The sequence below is a fragment of the Drosophila mauritiana genome, chromosome 3L (assembly GCF_004382145.1).
Source record: "Drosophila mauritiana strain mau12 chromosome 3L, ASM438214v1, whole genome shotgun sequence".
NCBI classification, from domain to species: Eukaryota; Metazoa; Arthropoda; class Insecta; order Diptera; family Drosophilidae; genus Drosophila; species Drosophila mauritiana.
In genome coordinates, this window is record NC_046669.1 from 21,215,279 (window position 1) to 21,230,962 (window position 15,684).

Here is a 15,684-nt window from a genome sequence, read left to right on the forward strand (position 1 = left end):
TATGGTACGTTCATATAAGTACGTCACTTTAAACATCTGCCTTCGTTTCCTTTAACTCTTAAATTTAATTTTTATCCAGCTGTAATAACTATCAATTTATTATTCCCATAACTTGTAGGTTTAATGGGTATACGTAATTTCTTGAATTATGAAATATTTAAAATTGAATGCATTTAGTCGAGCCTAAAAAAGAGGATTGTAGTTGTTTAAATTTGAAAATAAATATTTTATATAAGAAGATTGATACATATATCATATATTTTAGAACTAACCAGGAAAATTACGTTTTCCTAATACTAAAATTATACTTGAACTTGTAGATGTATTAAAACATGTTCACATCATAGCCCACACAGTTAATATGTTCTCAGTTTTTTACAATCTTGCGCTTTTGATTTGCAATGACTTCCAAAAAAATTAAAGGTCGTGACTATTGTACGAATCACCCTAATATTTTCGCAACTGGTATTTTTCTCCGCTCCGCAATCGGTAACACCATGCGAGTCGGCATAAATTCGCCGGCAGCTGAGCAAGATGTATCCCGTGAGCTCGCAGAAAAGGTCCTGGACATTCGCCAATGAGGGCCAGCTCATGGAGTTCCGCGTGGAGCAGAACAGCAAGTACATCGAGTTGCACGAGGAGGAGGCGCAGGGTCGCGACCTCAATGAGCACTTTCTCACGTCGACGGAGGAGCGCCTGTTGCTGAAGCAGTACGAGATCTACCTGTTCGACTTCTGCCGCCGCTTCGAACCGCCGATGCCCAAGTGCGTGGTGGGCACGGCCTTCCACTACTTCAAGCGGTTCTATCTGAACAACTCCCCCATGGACTATCACCCCAAGGAGATTCTGTAGGAACGCTCATCTGAGAGCAGCCAACACCCAGCTGAAAAGCAAAACATTCTAAAAACGTATAAACCTTTTCAGAGCCACATGTGTGTTCGTTGCCTGCAAAGTGGAGGAGTTCAACGTGTCCATCAACCAGTTCGTGAACAACATCAAGGGCGACAGGAACAAGGCCACAGACATAGTGTTGTCCAATGAATTACTGCTGATTGGACAGCTCAACTACTACCTCACCATACACAATCCGTTCAGACCCATCGAGGGCTTTCTGATAGATATAAAAGTGCGACATATATTCACCTTTGCAGTCCAGATCGTTTCGTTCATTTTGGTTTGTTTCAGACTCGCAGCAATATGCAGAATCCAGATCGTCTGCGGCCACACATTGATAGTTTTATCGATTCCACATACTACTCGGATGCCTGTCTTCTGCATACGCCTTCGCAAATTGCATTGGCTGCCGTCCTCCACGCGGCCAGCAGAGAGCAAGAGAATCTCGATAGTTATGTGACGGATCTTCTCTTTGTCTCCGCCAGGGAGAAGCTACCCGGACTCATAGATGCCGTGCGAAGTAAGTTTGTGCTGTGAGATGGTGCACCGAAGCGCTACATTCCTTTTCCCCGACAGAAATTCGCATAATGGTGAAGCAATATCAGCAGCCCGATCGGGAAAAGGTCAAGGCCATCGAGAAGAAGTTGGACAAGTGCCGAAATCAAGCCAATAACCCTGATAGCGAACTGTAAGACGGCCTAATTTGTTCATCAATTCCGTGTATAATAACCCTTATACTTTAAAAGCTATAAGGAGCGCCTACGCCGATTGTACACCGATGAGGATGACATGCCCGCCGAAGATGCCTCATTCCACATTGCAGATGTGAGCTCCGACACATCTGCTATGAATATCAGCCAATAGACTTATTTTATTTATTTAAATGATGGGAGGATGTACTACTTCGTGGATTTCATCGATATTAAAGCATTTTGTAATTTACCATTGCTTGATTGTTAAAATGTATGTGTTTAGTGTTAGTGTACTAAACAAAGTTGGATTAAGTACTTCACTTTTCCAATATATTAAATATTACAAACAAATTTAAACCCCTTTTGAAAATCCGCTAAGCGCTGATTGGCGATATTTCGTTCGCAGCCAACGGCCACACTGCGCCCCAAGAAAAACAAGAATAGTGAATTCAGTCACAACAAATAGCAAAAAGAGTTCGAAATGCACGACTTTTTGCCTTCGCTGGATTTTCTCTTTCTTGGACTTCCAGGCCACTACTCGGTAGCGCTGGTCACCCTTCTGTTGTGCGTTTTGATCGCCTTCTACTTCGCAAATATCTTCAAGGACAAAGGCGTGGGTGTTTTTGCCGGAAGAAGTGGACGTGTCCTGAACATTTCCGTACTTTATCTTGCAGGAACTGGAGGACGAGGGCTTGGGGGCCGACGAGCCGCGCGATGAGGAGAATTCCGAGTCGAGGACTCCGCCAGGGGAGGAAACCGACGACGACGAAGCCTACGAAGAGAACTCCACCGAAAGCGAAGTGGAGCTTATCGAGGAACAGCTGCCCGAGCACAGCTACAACCACCTGATGGGCCAGCTCAAGGCCAAGAGGCTCCAGCACAAGATGGAGAAGACCCTGACTCCCAGCCAAATCGAGGAAGAGCGCCGAATAGAGCGCGAGCAGCTGGCGGCCATCTTTGAGCTCCTGCGCAAACAGGAGGCGGAATTGAACCTCCAGGACCGAATAAGCGACCAGGATCTCAAGCAGCAGGTGCGGCTCTATCGCTGAAGTGGCGCCTGGTCTCACCCTACCTGAATGTGCAGACTTGTGTGATCTATTAGTTTAATGTTTAAAATCCCAGGCTTTGCTGTTGCCACATTCGGCCCAAGTGCGGGAAAGTCTTCAGTCAGAGAGCTATCTAATCAGTCGATGATGGCGGAATATAATATCATAGTTGTATGTAAATTATATGTATTCCACTTCGATCTGTGTATTTTGTGAGTTGCTGGTGTTATTAATATCTGATTTATCAACGATTCGTAGTAAATGGCAATTCAGCTTTCGAATTAAGAACATATTTATATATTTTTACATGTTAAAAGATGTGCTTAAACTCGCGAAAAGAAAACATTCTACGTAATATAGTATATAGATTTAAAATCAATTAGTTGCCAAATTCGATGGTTAGATTTAAATTGTATTTATATAACTTTGGATTTACTTTTTCATTAAAGAATGTAAAGCTGTGTTAAGATACTCTAAATATTCCCTTCCTATTTCTTTTCGTTTTCGCTAGATTTAAATTGTATTTATATAACTTTGGATTTACTTGTTCAATAAAGAATGTAAAGCTGTCTTAAGATACTCTAAATATTCCCTTCCGATTTCTTTTCGTTTCCTAACCGATGGTAATATTTTTGTGTCTGTTTGCTCATATTTTGTGAATGTTCAGATTGTCGCGATTGGCTTTCTTGTCCCTTTTAAAAATAATTATTCTAACAATAAGTAGATTCCATCAACACACCTTCGATTAGAGCAGTCGAAATGCCTAGCGTTTCAGTTCCAAAAATTGTTAGTACTAAAATGTTTTTAAATTCACGTGGAGCAGATATTTTGTTGGAGTTCTAAATACGTTCGGTTTGTTTTGGTTGATGTTTAAACGTGTCGTTGTGGCGCCAATGCCCATGCATGTTTACAATCGCTTATCGATACACCGCGTACACGGCAACCGTGTGTGACCAATTCAAGCACGAAATCGTTGACCAACACTAACTGTACATCAGACGACACGACAACAAAAACAACAGCAGCAACACCACCGACGTGCTTGTTCCTGTGTGTGTGTGCGTGTGAGATTGGAAGACAATGGCTGCAGCTGCGGATCTGGTTGTTCCTACCCTTGCCAGTGAGTATAGTCCGGATGCAATCCCCGCCAGGTGGTCACTGAGTTTCTATCGACGCCTTGGAGCATCGAAGGCAGCCACTTGGGCCGCCCGGTTAGCGGAAAAATTGGAAAAACCGCGCGACCTCGTGTTTCCACCTGCTAATCCGGGTCACCTCTCTATTCTCATCAACAGTTCGCTCTAGCGTGGCCGTGGAATTGTGGTCCTCGGCGGGCTCCAAACAGCCCTTCGAGCACAAGCCCCACCTGCCGCGCGAGGAGACGAAGAGCTCGCGCTCGATCTGCTTCAGCTCCGACGGCCGGTACTTCGCCTACTCCAACGGGCAGGAAGTCAAGGTGCTCCAGGCCAGCCGGGACAGCGCAGCCAGCTGGCCGGTGGTATGCCTGCTGCCCAGGCCGAAAGCCTTCTACCTCCAATTCTCGCCACGTGGCAGCTACCTGTGCACCTGGGAGCACTATGCCATCACTAAGGACCGGCCGGAGGGGTCGCCCAATCTGCTCGTCTACGAAGTGGCCACCGGTGTCGAAGTATTCGCCATCGTGCAGAAGAACCAAGCGGACTGGCAGCCATCCTGGTCGGCGGACGAGTCCATCTTTGCTCTGGTAGTCGGCGGCGAGGCACTCTTCTATGACCTGGGCGAGGGAGCGGAGAAGGGATTCGCCACCACATCGCGCAAGATAGGAGGCAGTCGCGGAGGTATGCTGTCGCTGGGTCCCGGTAACTGCCCCCCGTTCCTTGCGTTCTACACGCCGGGAGCCAAGGGCGCTCCGTCCATGTGCAAGCTCTATAAGTACCCGGCGCTTGGCCAGAACCAGACCGTAGCCTGCAAGAGTTTCTTCCAGGCGGATCGCGTCGAGATGTTGTGGAACAAGCGAGGCAGCGGATTGCTCCTCCTAACCAGCACGGAAGTGGATAAGAGCGGTGCCTCCTACTACGGCAACCAGGCGGTGCACTTCATGGCCACCAAGGGAGATACCTGTTCAGTGCCTCTCTCTAAGGAGGGACCGGTGCACTGTGTCAAGTGGAGCCCTAAGGCAACTGAGTTTGTAGTCGTATACGGCTTCATGCCCTCCAAGGCTGCCCTCTACAACCTCAAGTGCGACGTAGTCTTCGACTTTGGTGAGGGACCACGCAACTGTGCCTACTTCAATCCCTTTGGCAGCCTCATAGCTCTCGCCGGCTTCGGCAATCTGCCTGGAGCCGTCGAGGTGTGGGATGTGTCCAAACGCGAGAAACTGACCAACCTAAAGTGCGCCGACACCACGGTTTTTGAGTGGCATCCCAATGGCGAGTGGTTCGTCACGGCCACCACCGCGCCTAGGCTGCGCATTAGCAATGGGTAAGTGGATCCATCCAAGTGCGTATACTACCGATAACGCAACTTTCACGCAGGTTCAAGGTCTACCACTACTCCGGGGCCCTGCTCCACGAGACCATGTGGCCCCAGGGTCAGGAATTGTTGGGAATTGAATGGCAGCAGTTTGCGGATAAGACGTTCAGCGAGCCCAAGATTACCAAGGCCAAGCACGAGGGCATCAAGTCCAGCCAGCCAGAGGCCAGCAAGAAGGCTTACACACCGCCCCATCTGCGCTTGTTGAAGGAGGGCAAGAATCCGGAAAAGTATCTGCCCCAGCCGAGTATTCCCGGACTGGCACCAACGGCAGCAGCAGGTAATACGACGCGGAAGTTTTGGCACAGGCAATACGACCTGGACAATCCCATTATGCGCCGAGGCGAGCAGGGCCAGTGCCAGCTGGTGGCGGCGAATGGCGCGGAAAGACCACCACCGTCTACCGGGTCCTCGACCAGCCGCCACAACAGGCGCTATCGGCCCTACCAGCACAAACGCTACTAGGCTCACGACACACGCAGCTTGTCAGCTCCTCAGCTCCACTCACCCTTTCACACACATTTTCTATTAGCATGCCATTAGGATTAGGGATTGCGCGGTCGTAAGTAGGCTCGGCTGTGTGTTTGCTAATTGCTGTTTGCATTTCTATTTGCCTGCAGGTGGTGTCAATGGGAACAAGAGGAATAACAAGAACAAGCAGCGAAGCGCTAGGAAGGATGTGAACGTTATAAATGGCGGCGATGCTGATTCTGCCCCGACTGAGGTGGTCGATCAAGCTGCTCCGGTTGCTCGACAGTCGCCCGTTTTCATGGCTGCAGATGAGCGGAGGCCGCAGAATACTCCCAGACAGAAGTACCAGCAGGATAACGCTGCCGATCAGCCACCAAATTCGCATGGACAAGGCCAGCCTAATGGCCAGCACATCAGCGATAAGGAGCGCAAGATTCGTAGCGTCGCCAAGAAGCTGTCGGACATTAAGAAGCTGAAAGTCCGACGCAGCCAGGGCGAGAATCTAGAGCTGAACCAACTGAACAAGATTAAGATGGAAGCACAGTACCTGGATGAGCTCAAGGCTCTCAAGCAGTCTGCCTAGAAGGACGTTGATGACGTTGACGATGACGATGGCGGCGAGAAGGCTGAGGGATGCGGGGAGTAATTGCTCTTGTGATTGTGATACACCACCTCTTCTCAGCTCCACTCCACTCTACTCCATTTTCACCTCCTGTTCGTCTCCTTCCTGCTGTTTTACGCTCAGTTTGTGGCCCATTTGCCGCAAAGTTTCAAGTTAAAACATTTTTCTACTATTGTGATTTCCTAACTAATTTCGGCAAAACGTACAGTAACTCCCGTAAACAACAAATTTATGTACCAAATTGTGCTACCAAGTAATAAAGATGTTTCCACCAAAATCCTCGGATTACTGCTCCCAATTCGACTTCTTCTTGATGAACTTCTCCTGTCCGTTCTCCTGGACAGCCACATAGTATCCCAGGCTCTCGTACTTGTACCTCATATACGCGATGTAGCCGAAGACCCCGGCAATCGCGGTCAGTCCCAGGCCCATGATGATCTTGTTCTGAAAGCCAATATGGAATATTGTACAACTCGTTACAATTCAATCGAAGTTTAAATGAAACCGCACCGGCTTGGTATACAGCTCGAAGTTGATCAGCCGGAAGACTCCGGTGCTTCGCATGGATCGGATGCCATCGCCAGGACCCTGCTGCTTTCCTTCGCTCATCCTGGTCGCGTTCTCCACTAAATGCTCACGAATTTATTGCACAATTTTATTGTAAATACAAACATGTGAAAGGAATGGGATTTGGAATAGTGTGGCCATCGAACTGAAAAATACCGTATATGTGAGGCACAGTGAAGATTGCCCCTGATGTGACAATTTGGTTCCTTCTTAAGCGCTTAAAGAATATTTCAGCATCCAAAGTCTTCTAAGCTACTTAATCCATTTGAAAATGAAAATGCTATTTATCTAAAAAGCTATGTTTCCTAGAATCAAAAATAATTGGGGCATGTTTTTCGAACACCCAACTGTTGAATATTTCGAAACAGCTGACTGTAAGTTAGCCATTCACAGTGAAGTGTTTCCAATTTCGAATAAAAAACAGTTTATAACAATATTAACAAAATGCCTTTGAATCGCGCTATTTATCTGAATTTACTTAAAGACTTCGATCCACCAAATCAGAAGCAAGTTTCTGGAGTTTCAAGAGCCAGTTGTTTAGTTGTTTTACAAAAAATAGAAAAAAAGGTTGGAGCATCCGACATTCAAGAGGAACACCCTTTGACGCTTCCCAGGTCCGGAGGACAAGTTGCTCCTGGGCTTGCAGTTCTACGCATGTGGAAATCTGGATGCCGATGGGTACTTCCGTAAGGCTTTTGCATGTCGGTTGGTGGAGGAGGTTTCCCTACACATTGCGGCCATGTCCAGAGAATGGTGGATTTCTAAAGAATCTCCCAGTTTCTAAATGAGGTGGGAATGGTCGGGTGCACGCACATTCGGCTGCATCCCCAGGGGCAGAACCACGTCGACCCCTGCAACCGCAGGGGATTCTTATCAGTAAACGTCCAGGCTGTCTTAGATATCCAATATATCGTGGCAAGATGGCCTGGTTCAAGCAGAAATAGTACTATCTTCGATAGAGGTCGACTAAAATCCAGGACTAAAATCTTGGGAACTACTCGCTGAACAAATATTGATGACCACCCTTATAAATCCCACCACGGAGGCACAAAGTCGTTATAACGAGTCGCACATATCGGCATACAAGGCCATCTTCGGATGTTTTAAGGTCTGGAGACAGAGGTTTCCCGTCCTATTCCTTGGAGTGTGGATGCCTATTGAAACGGCGAAAACATGATCGTTGCATGTGCGGTCCTCCAAAACATAGCAATCCAGGAAAAGGACCCTTTGCCCCAACCTCCTGTCGACCATCCATGGGCAATCCTTTTGAACTGTCGTACGACAAGAGAATCAATGACAAAGCTGATACCAACGATGAAAATCTTAGAAACAGTATAATCAGTAAATACTTTGGGATCTGATGTAAATTTTGAGAACTTTTACACTACAAGCTATAGCTCATGAATCCCTCAGGGGGTCCTGCAAAACAAATAAACATTAAACACTTTAAACAACGAAACTGCATCTAATAGCGTACATTGAGTTTCCTTTTTTCAGCGATTTCCAAGAAGAGCTCCTGTTTCGCATTTAGCGTTTCCATTTTCTCTAGGTGTTTCTCCTGAGCGCGGATGTTTTCCTGTTCATAAAAATGTCGCTGTGCTCTGACCAGGCGTAGCTTTTCCTCTTGAAAAGTCTGTCGACACGGGGGCTTACCCTTCCGGCTGGGCTCCTCGTCGGGCCAGTCAGTACCGGATTACTATATCTTTAGAAGCCGCGTGTTCATTGGTATTCTCCCCAGGGAACTCGATTATGTCCTCTCTTGCTAGCTAGATTTAGCTAGGTGAAGGACAGTAAGGAATTCCTGCTCACAATCGCTATCCGAGTTTTCGCCTATCGTATCATCGTCCCCCAGGATCTGCCGGAGCTTTTCGGAAACCGATAGCCAGTTCATCCCACGCACTCTGCTTCATTTCAGATCACCGCATCGGATTTCTTCTTTTCAAAGATCATGCGCAGGAATTCCTCCTCCGTGGAAAAGTTTTGACCTCGCTTAAATTTGTTTCTTTAACTGTTCATTTCCAAGATTGTAGTTTGATCATTGTTTTCTTATGAGCTGAATTCGAAAACGTTTTAAAGCTTGAAATGTCCAATTAAATTATTGCAGATATAGATATCCGTAGAAGCGGGAGTTACTCTATCGGTTTCATTTTAGTTTTTGGCAAGACAACAAGTTGACTTCCAAACTACATTTATTTTACAGTTATTATACCTGGCACTTAAGTTAAATCAGGGTTAAGTTATCAGGGGTATTCCCGTCAGCTAGCTATTTCATAGCTATAAATGCCTTATTCCCGGCTTAAAAAGGTAAATGGGTTCCACGTTACCGTACATTACCGTATAATATGTGTATTTTAATTGCAGGACAAGTAGCGATTGACAATAGTAGCGATTCATTTAAATTATATATTGTGAATATCAACAACAGTTACTATTGATTTACTTAATTTTAATATATTATAAATTCTTTATCCTGTCCTGAAGACTGGTGAACATTTAAAAAAAAATTAATATCACTTTTGTTATCTGAAGGTGATCGTTAAAATTATATACAAAAACAAGTACTACACCTAAAAGAACCAAGTAATTTATTAAAAATTAAAAGTAATTCTCTCCTCTTAACGATGAAATGTTCCTCCACCAAAATGAGAAATATCAAATGTACCCCGAATTTATTTAAATAATTTAACCACGTCTCTACTATTTTACGGATATACCTCTTGATATCTCTTTGTCACTACGTGGAGGACAGTCGTCTAAATGATATACTTAGGAACCAACACTGAAGTGTGCATGAATCACTCCAAACTTTGAAATCAGAATCCAATTTGGCTTACTTTGTGCAACATAAATTTTAATAATAAATTATTGTATGAATCTACGCTTGTATATTTACATATTTTGATGTCAGTGAAATTCAAATTGGTAGCCGCGGTCCACAAAGCTCAGACCGCGTTCCGAGTCGACCGGAAAGTCGGCGGTGAAGACAATATATCCTCTATATTCCAAAGAGCTCTTCAGGTTCTGCAATGGATTGATTGATTATACAAAAGAAGATCGATATAAACAATAAATAGTAACCGCTCTATCCACATAGTCCTCAAAGCCACTTAGATCGTAGTAGAGCTTCAGAGGTGGCGACCGTCCAATTCCCGGCTTCTGCTTGTACGGCTCCCGCCGCTTAAGAATACTCAAGGCGCGTGACAAAAATGTTGGCGTCAGATTTCGGCAGTAGGATACGTCGAGGTGTTCCAGTCCTGGGCAGAGTTCCACGAATTCTAAGAGGATTTCGTCACTCAGGTCATTCCAGTTGCGCAAGCAAAGCAGCTGCAGCTCTGTCATACAGGTGTAGCGCTTTAGGTAGTCTGCCGAATGAGTCCAGCTGCAAATGGCCAGGCGCTTTAGCCTGCGATGCGTCCAGATGGGCAGCTCCTCATCCCAGCCCGGTTCCAGGGGCATATAGTATCCGTCCACGGCAAAGCCGACGATGTCCTTGGCCTTGAAAGCCATGATCTCGTAGAACTCGCTGACCTCGCGGATCTTGTGGTCATAGCTATCGGGACTGACCAGCGGGGGGATATGCCACTCGTTGTCCAGCAGCACCACCAGTTTCCTGAGGGAGGGCAGCTCCAGCACGGCGGGTAGAATGGGTTTCAAGGTGGCCAGATTGAGCTTAAGATCAGTGAGGTTCTTTAAGCTCTGCAGGCAGTTTCCCAGCTGAAGTTTACTGATCATATCGTACGTCCTAATGTCTAGGACCCGAAGATCATGCAGCTTGCTGTGGCGCAAACGGAAAATGAGTTGCGAAACATTATGCAGCAGAAGTTTACTACTTACCGGCACACCTCGTCCAGGTACTTCTGCTGCAGCTCAAACGCCTTGTGCTGGTCCTCGTAGAGGTGGAGTTCCTGCAGGTGCTGGAAGTTGGACAGGTACCGGCCGTCGATGGGTGTGGTAAGGCGCAACTTTTTCAAGCCCGGCAGCAGACGGGCCAGCTTACGGATGCTCCGGTTTGTGGGATAGCAATCGACGCCGTCTGGGTCGTAGTAGAAGCTGGTCACCATGGGCAGCTCCGCAATGTGCATTTCGTCCAGATCCTTTAGAATGGAGCACAGGCAACTGCTGCCGCCCATCTCTCTGATGTACGGACGCATTTGGGTTAGGAAGTAGACCAGGTCTTCATGATTGGGCAACAGTACCCGCCACTTCTCCAGATCCAGTTGCTCGTAGGCACGGCTGGTGCGCCACTTGCCCAGACATATGTACTGCACTCGCCGGCAAGTCCTCGCGAAAGACACTTCCGACGGCAGGTCCTGTAAGCGATCGAAAATCTGGGCCAGACAGTCGTCGTCCAGCTGCAGGATCAGGGATCCCGGCTCGGAAGCCATGGCCCGGGATGCGATCCTCACGTCCGAATCTGGATACAGGGTCTGTTAAAATAGCTGGAGCGAGAGATCTCTTCTGTTTTCTGTTTGGTTTCAAGCAGGTCAACTTAATTGAATAACAAACAAAAAAACATTTTGGTGCTCCCTCAGTGTGACCAGTCGTGGATGGTCTGAATACCTCACGTAGAATTCAAGTTCCTTACATTCATTTAATTTTCTCAGATAATATATGCGCGAATTATTTGAATAGAATTTAATACCACATTTCGTATAGTTTAGAAATTTATTTGTATATTATACATATAAATATAAATATTATATATATACATATATACAATAATATAAATAAATTTGTAATTTAAGTCTAACGTAGCCTAGCGTTATTTATAATTTCATTTCTATTTCTATTTATTTTTGTAGCTGTGGTATAAATAAATGATTACAATAGATTAGTATTTTAGAGTTTTTCTTGGGAAATATACCCGCTGCACCCACAGTGTTGTGGAACGCCCGGGTTGCAGGGGTGGCCAGACCGTTGGCAGCCGGGGAAAGTTGCCATACCACTGATAAGTAGAAAACACGTGTGTGTGCGCATTCATTTTGGTGGGACAAGCGTGCGGCTAGTAATTAATTGCGGACCGAAAATACTGACGAATAGTTGAATTAATCATGACAGACCTGCTAAAGATAGCCGATGCAATCGTACTGGAGTACTTGCAGTCCAAGGACAAGAACCTGGCCAAGGTTTTCCAGCAGAAGACGAAGGCGGTAAGTTTCAGTGCAGAGCGGCAAGTGCAATGTGTGCGGTTTGGATGCACCTGAAACATGTGGCATCTGCGTCCTCCTGGCAGCATCTAGAACCCGAGGGCGTGTGTTGTCTACCGAAGGCTCCGCGAGCTATCCATCTGCCACTTGCAGCAGCCTCCATCGCCACGTGCTTCGTCCAGATAACCAAGAACATCTGCCTTTTTCTAACTTGCAGGCCAGTGTCGCCAAAAGCAGCCCAAAGTTGAGTGAAATCCTTCAGTTCTATCAGACCAAGAGCCCCAACAAGATTCCAGCAATCAAGGCGACAGCCGGCGACTCCAGCGAGGACAGCGACTCAGACTCTGAGTCCGATGCGGCGCCTAAGAAGCCAGCGGCAGCGCCTGCACTAACAAACGGCAAGGCTGCCAAAAAGGCAGCATCTTCCACCAGCGAGGACAGCGATTCAGAGGAGGAGAAGAAGCCAGCAGCAAAGTCCACGCCGGCCAAGGCAGCCGTCAAGAAGGCAAAATCCTCCAGCGAGGACAGTTCCTCGGACGAAGAGACACCCAAAAAGGCTGCTCCAGTGAAGTCATCTCCGGCCAAGGCGACTCCCACGAAGAAGGCCAAGTCCAGCAGCGAGGATAGCAGTTCCGACGAAGAACCGGCAAAGCCCGTCGTCAAGGCCACACCGTCTAAGGCTGCTCCCGCCAAAAAGGTCGACTCCAGCAGCGAAGAAAGCAGCTCCGAGGAGGAGGTTAAGCCAGCTGCCAAGCCTGTAGCCAAGGCTGCACCGGCAAAGAAAGCAGCATCCTCCAGCGAGGAAAGCGACTCCGATGAGGAGCCAGCCGCTAAGAAGCCTGCAATCCAGCCTGCCGCAAAGCCAGCTCCTAAGGCAGCCGCTTCTAGTTCCGAAGACAGCACCTCAGAGGAGGAGGCCAAACCCGCTGCCAAGGCGGCTCCTGCTAAGAAGGCGGCTTCCCCTAGTGATGATAGTTCCTCTGAAGACGAGGCACCCAAAAAGGCAGCAACTCTCGCAAAGCCCATTCCGACTAAGGCTGCTCCCACCAAAAAGGCCGACAGCTCCAGTCAGGATAGTTCTTCGGAAGACGAGGCTCCCAAAAAGGTAGCTCCAGCAAAGGCCACGCCAGCTAAGGCAACTCCTGCCAAGAAGGCAGATTCCAGCGATGACAGCTCCTCGGAAGAAGAGGCGCCTAAGAAGGCAGCTCCAGCAAAGGCCACGCCAGCTAAGGCAACTCCTGCCAAGAAGGCAGCTTCCAGCGATGACAGTTCCTCGGAAGAAGAGGCGCCCAAGAAGGCTGCCGCCCCAGCAAAGGCGACACCGGCCAAAAAGGCCAAGTCTTCAAGCGAAGACAGCGACTCCGATGAGGAAGAAGCTCCCAAGAAACCAGCCGCGAAGACCGTTGCAAAGGCTGCTCCATCCAAGAAAGCAGATTCCGATGATTCTTCGGAAGATAGCGATAGCTCAGAAGACGAAAAGCCAGCAAAGGCTGCTCCCAAGGCTCCGGCCAAGCCTGCAAAGGCTGCCTCCTCCAGCAGTGACGATTCCAGCGATGAAGAAACGCCGGCAGTGAAGCCAGCTGTCAAGAAGACTGCTGCTCCTGCTAAGAAGGCTGAAAGCAGCAGCGACGAGAGTGACTCTGGTGAAGAGTCCGGCGAGGTCAAGCCCAACTCGGCTACCAATGGCAATGGGAAGCCCGCTCAGAAGCGCAAGTTTAGTGGTGGCGACCAGGACGAGGCCACTCCCAACAAGAAGTACAACAACTTCGTCAAATCGGGAGAGCAAGAGGTAAGGCGGTGTACCTTATCTATGTACATCTAAAATTATCCGCAGTCCGATTCAGCCTTTTTTTCATTCAGACATCAATTCTGAATGTTGGATAAAAATAATTCCAGAGTTAAAGTATTCCCTTAAAAGTAACTTTTAAAAGCCCTATTGAAATCTGTATGCAAACTTTAAACAGCGAATAATGTTTGCTCCTTGTCCGAATCCTGTGCAAATAGTTTTACATAACTTCATTGCCATTCGCAGAAGAATGACTTCACCTCCACACCTAACAACACCTTCAGCCGAAACCATAATATGAACAAAAGCGGAGGGGGAAGTGGGCGACGGTCGCCCTTCCGAAGGGTACGCACCGAGGACGTGGTGGTGGACTCCCGAGTCCAGGACATGTCCTTCGAGGCGAAGGTAAGTGCCGCAATGGATTTGAGTCGCGTGGGTGTGTGTGTTTGCGATGGCTGTTTAGGATTAGGCGAAGGGGGATCCATTTATGAGGCTGAAAGGGGCAGACACACAAATTAGCAAGATGCGCCTCGAAGAAATCTCAAACCACTTGTGGCACTTTACCAATACATTTTGAACTTATATCTCAAATCAAATCGTTGCTAATTTGTGGTTTGCCCCTTTCGGCGTTTCTCCCATTTCAGGACAACGGCTTCAAGAAGCACAACAACGGACGGGGCGGCCGAGGAGGCTCAGGCTTCTCCGGACGACCGGATCGCAGCACTTGGGAGACCAACAAGTTCAACGGCGAGGGCGGCGGTGAAGGAGGCGGCTTCAAGAAGATTGGCGATCGCAAGAGCTTTGGAGGCTTCGACAACAACCAGCGCGGAGGACGTGGTGGTGGCGGTCGCGGAGGCGGAGGCTTCGGTGGTCGTGGCGGTGGCGGCCGTGGCGGCGGTGGTGGCTTCGGAGGACGTGGTGGCGGCGGACGCGGAGGCGGCGGCTTTGGTGGACGCGGGGGCCGCGGAGGAGGAGGACGTGGCGGTGGATTCGGCAACAAATCCTTCGACTCGTCGGCGCCAAAGCAAAACAAGAAGATCACCTTCGACAATTAGATATAGTTTAGTTAGCGCCACCCACCCGCAAACACACACACACACACTAGATGCAGTTATATTATCGGATTAACCAATTTTATTATTTGCTCACCACGATAGAAAAACGCTGCCGGATCCTGGGGCGAGCGAGCCAACAAGGATCTGAAGCACACGCGCGGCAAGTCCTTCAAACACGAGAAGACCAAGAAGAAGCGCGGCAGCTACCGAGGTGGCCAAATTGACGTGGGAGTCAATTCAATAAAATTTGACTAGATTTATATACACCCATAAAATAATACTTATTCTAACGGATATAACTAGTCTGTAAGCAAAAGAGTAACTAAGTGTAATAGTTTCTTTACGCAATAGTTCCGCCACATGTAAATTCTTTCCAAACTCTTGATTGACTTCGGGAAGTCCGTACTTCCGTTTTAATGTGAATTATTCGAGTGCAAATTGGCGGTCGACAAACCCGTGACCAAGCTAATGGTTATTATGACTTTAGCGGATTAAACCCTTTCTTTTCCTGATCGGTCGGAATGAAACCCGAATGCTTTTCGTGGATTTTTTATAAGCCTTTTAAGACTTAAAACCCTATACATTTCTATTGTATATTATATATATTTATAAGGTTCGTAAAAAATAAGTTATTTTCCAGACGCTTGGGTTAAATGAAGGGTTGACTATTCCGATTAGCACATAAGTCATTTTCCGCTAACTTGTGGCGATAGCCGGTTTATGAATGCTTATGACAACTTCAATATGTAAAAGATAAATTTGTTTTGTCACATTGGACAATGTATTTAATTGAACGTAGAAAACACGGAAAGAAATACATGTGTTTTTTAATAACTGAATTGTTTTTAGTAGTTTGATTACAGATTTGAATTGAATGAAACTAAACCTTAAACTTC

General features: G+C 47.3%; 6 protein-coding genes and 1 pseudogene across 9 annotated transcripts; 5 read left to right on the plus strand and 2 right to left on the minus strand.

Annotated features, from left to right (window-relative positions):
• The first annotated feature begins 495 nt into the window (after positions 1-495).
• On the plus strand, positions 496-1,856 carry LOC117139513 (cyclin-H). The gene is made up of 5 exons (XM_033301870.1): positions 496-848; positions 925-1,126; positions 1,186-1,414; positions 1,471-1,582; positions 1,641-1,856. The coding sequence occupies exons 1-5, from the start codon at positions 535-537 to the stop codon at positions 1,756-1,758; spliced, it is 975 nt and encodes a 324-aa protein (XP_033157761.1). The 5' UTR covers positions 496-534; the 3' UTR covers positions 1,759-1,856.
• A 129-nt stretch (positions 1,857-1,985) lies between these two features.
• LOC117139514 (matrix-remodeling-associated protein 7) lies at positions 1,986-3,218 on the plus strand. Its single transcript, XM_033301871.1, has 2 exons — positions 1,986-2,199; positions 2,261-3,218. The coding sequence occupies exons 1-2, from the start codon at positions 2,068-2,070 to the stop codon at positions 2,633-2,635; spliced, it is 507 nt and encodes a 168-aa protein (XP_033157762.1). The 5' UTR covers positions 1,986-2,067; the 3' UTR covers positions 2,636-3,218.
• A 268-nt stretch (positions 3,219-3,486) lies between these two features.
• On the plus strand, positions 3,487-6,531 carry LOC117139512 (eukaryotic translation initiation factor 2A). 2 transcript variants are annotated; one of them, XR_004459367.1, is made up of 4 exons: positions 3,487-3,752; positions 3,925-5,089; positions 5,143-5,702; positions 5,761-5,853. XR_004459367.1 is itself a non-coding variant. In XM_033301869.1 (4 exons), the coding sequence occupies exons 1-4, from the start codon at positions 3,713-3,715 to the stop codon at positions 6,192-6,194; spliced, it is 1,917 nt and encodes a 638-aa protein (XP_033157760.1). In that variant the 5' UTR covers positions 3,501-3,712; the 3' UTR covers positions 6,195-6,531. The 2 variants fall into 2 exon arrangements, 1 of the variants encoding a protein (XP_033157760.1); XM_033301869.1 differs by having other exon boundaries at positions 3,501-3,752; positions 5,143-5,420; positions 5,761-6,531.
• Positions 6,446-6,937, minus strand: LOC117139515 (small integral membrane protein 8). Its single transcript, XM_033301873.1, has 2 exons — positions 6,744-6,937; positions 6,446-6,677 (listed from the first exon to the last, which is right to left on the minus strand). Exons 1-2 carry the CDS (start codon positions 6,840-6,842, stop codon positions 6,519-6,521), a joined length of 258 nt encoding a protein of 85 aa, XP_033157764.1. The 5' UTR covers positions 6,843-6,937; the 3' UTR covers positions 6,446-6,518.
• A 307-nt stretch (positions 6,938-7,244) lies between these two features.
• Positions 7,245-8,254, plus strand: LOC117139354 (annotated as a pseudogene).
• Positions 8,255-9,544: 1,290 nt separating this feature from the next.
• LOC117141170 lies at positions 9,545-11,357 on the minus strand. Its single transcript, XM_033304505.1, has 3 exons — positions 10,635-11,357; positions 9,879-10,575; positions 9,545-9,821 (listed from the first exon to the last, which is right to left on the minus strand). The coding sequence occupies exons 1-3, from the start codon at positions 11,183-11,185 to the stop codon at positions 9,705-9,707; spliced, it is 1,365 nt and encodes a 454-aa protein (XP_033160396.1). The 5' UTR covers positions 11,186-11,357; the 3' UTR covers positions 9,545-9,704.
• A 373-nt stretch (positions 11,358-11,730) lies between these two features.
• LOC117139301 (nucleolar protein dao-5) lies at positions 11,731-15,627 on the plus strand. 3 transcript variants are annotated; one of them, XM_033301541.1, is made up of 4 exons: positions 11,731-11,950; positions 12,165-13,736; positions 13,980-14,138; positions 14,378-14,984. In XM_033301541.1, the coding sequence occupies exons 1-4, from the start codon at positions 11,852-11,854 to the stop codon at positions 14,786-14,788; spliced, it is 2,241 nt and encodes a 746-aa protein (XP_033157432.1). In that variant the 5' UTR covers positions 11,731-11,851; the 3' UTR covers positions 14,789-14,984. The 3 variants fall into 3 exon arrangements, with proteins under 3 accessions (XP_033157432.1, XP_033157429.1, XP_033157431.1); XM_033301540.1 differs by having other exon boundaries at positions 11,733-11,950; positions 14,891-15,627; XM_033301538.1 differs by lacking the exon at positions 13,980-14,138 and having other exon boundaries at positions 11,732-11,950.
• Positions 15,628-15,684: the final 57 nt, after the last annotated feature.

Bases quoted from the DNA above. Each gene is read 5' to 3' on its own strand.
- LOC117139515 (XM_033301873.1), bottom strand. From the start codon at position 6,842: ATGAGCGAAGGAAAGCAGCAGGGTCCTGGCGATGGCATCCGATCCATG. The intron at 6,678-6,743 runs GTGCGGTTTCAT...ATTGGCTTTCAG, and splicing joins TCGAGCTGTATACCAAGCCG to AACAAGATCATCATGGGCCT.
- LOC117139512 (XM_033301869.1), top strand. From the start codon at position 3,713: ATGGCTGCAGCTGCGGATCTGGTTGTTCCTACCCTTGCCA. The intron at 3,753-3,924 runs GTGAGTATAGTC...TCTCATCAACAG, and splicing joins GGTTGTTCCTACCCTTGCCA to TTCGCTCTAGCGTGGCCGTG. The intron at 5,090-5,142 runs GTAAGTGGATCC...ACTTTCACGCAG, and splicing joins AGGCTGCGCATTAGCAATGG to GTTCAAGGTCTACCACTACT.
- LOC117139301 (XM_033301541.1), top strand. From the start codon at position 11,852: ATGACAGACCTGCTAAAGATAGCCGATGCAATCGTACTGGAGTACTTG. The intron at 11,951-12,164 runs GTAAGTTTCAGT...TCTAACTTGCAG, and splicing joins TCCAGCAGAAGACGAAGGCG to GCCAGTGTCGCCAAAAGCAG. The intron at 13,737-13,979 runs GTAAGGCGGTGT...TGCCATTCGCAG, and splicing joins TCAAATCGGGAGAGCAAGAG to AAGAATGACTTCACCTCCAC.
- LOC117141170 (XM_033304505.1), bottom strand. From the start codon at position 11,185: ATGGCTTCCGAGCCGGGATCCCTGATCCTGCAGCTGGACGACGACTGT. The intron at 10,576-10,634 runs GTAAGTAGTAAA...TTTGCGCCACAG, and splicing joins TACCTGGACGAGGTGTGCCG to CAAGCTGCATGATCTTCGGG. The intron at 9,822-9,878 runs GTTACTATTTAT...AATCCATTGCAG, and splicing joins AGGACTATGTGGATAGAGCG to AACCTGAAGAGCTCTTTGGA.
- LOC117139513 (XM_033301870.1), top strand. From the start codon at position 535: ATGTATCCCGTGAGCTCGCAGAAAAGGTCCTGGACATTCGCCAATGAG. The intron at 849-924 runs GTAGGAACGCTC...AAACCTTTTCAG, and splicing joins TATCACCCCAAGGAGATTCT to AGCCACATGTGTGTTCGTTG. The intron at 1,415-1,470 runs GTAAGTTTGTGC...TTTCCCCGACAG, and splicing joins ACTCATAGATGCCGTGCGAA to AAATTCGCATAATGGTGAAG.
- LOC117139514 (XM_033301871.1), top strand. From the start codon at position 2,068: ATGCACGACTTTTTGCCTTCGCTGGATTTTCTCTTTCTTGGACTTCCA. The intron at 2,200-2,260 runs GTGGGTGTTTTT...TTTATCTTGCAG, and splicing joins ATATCTTCAAGGACAAAGGC to GAACTGGAGGACGAGGGCTT.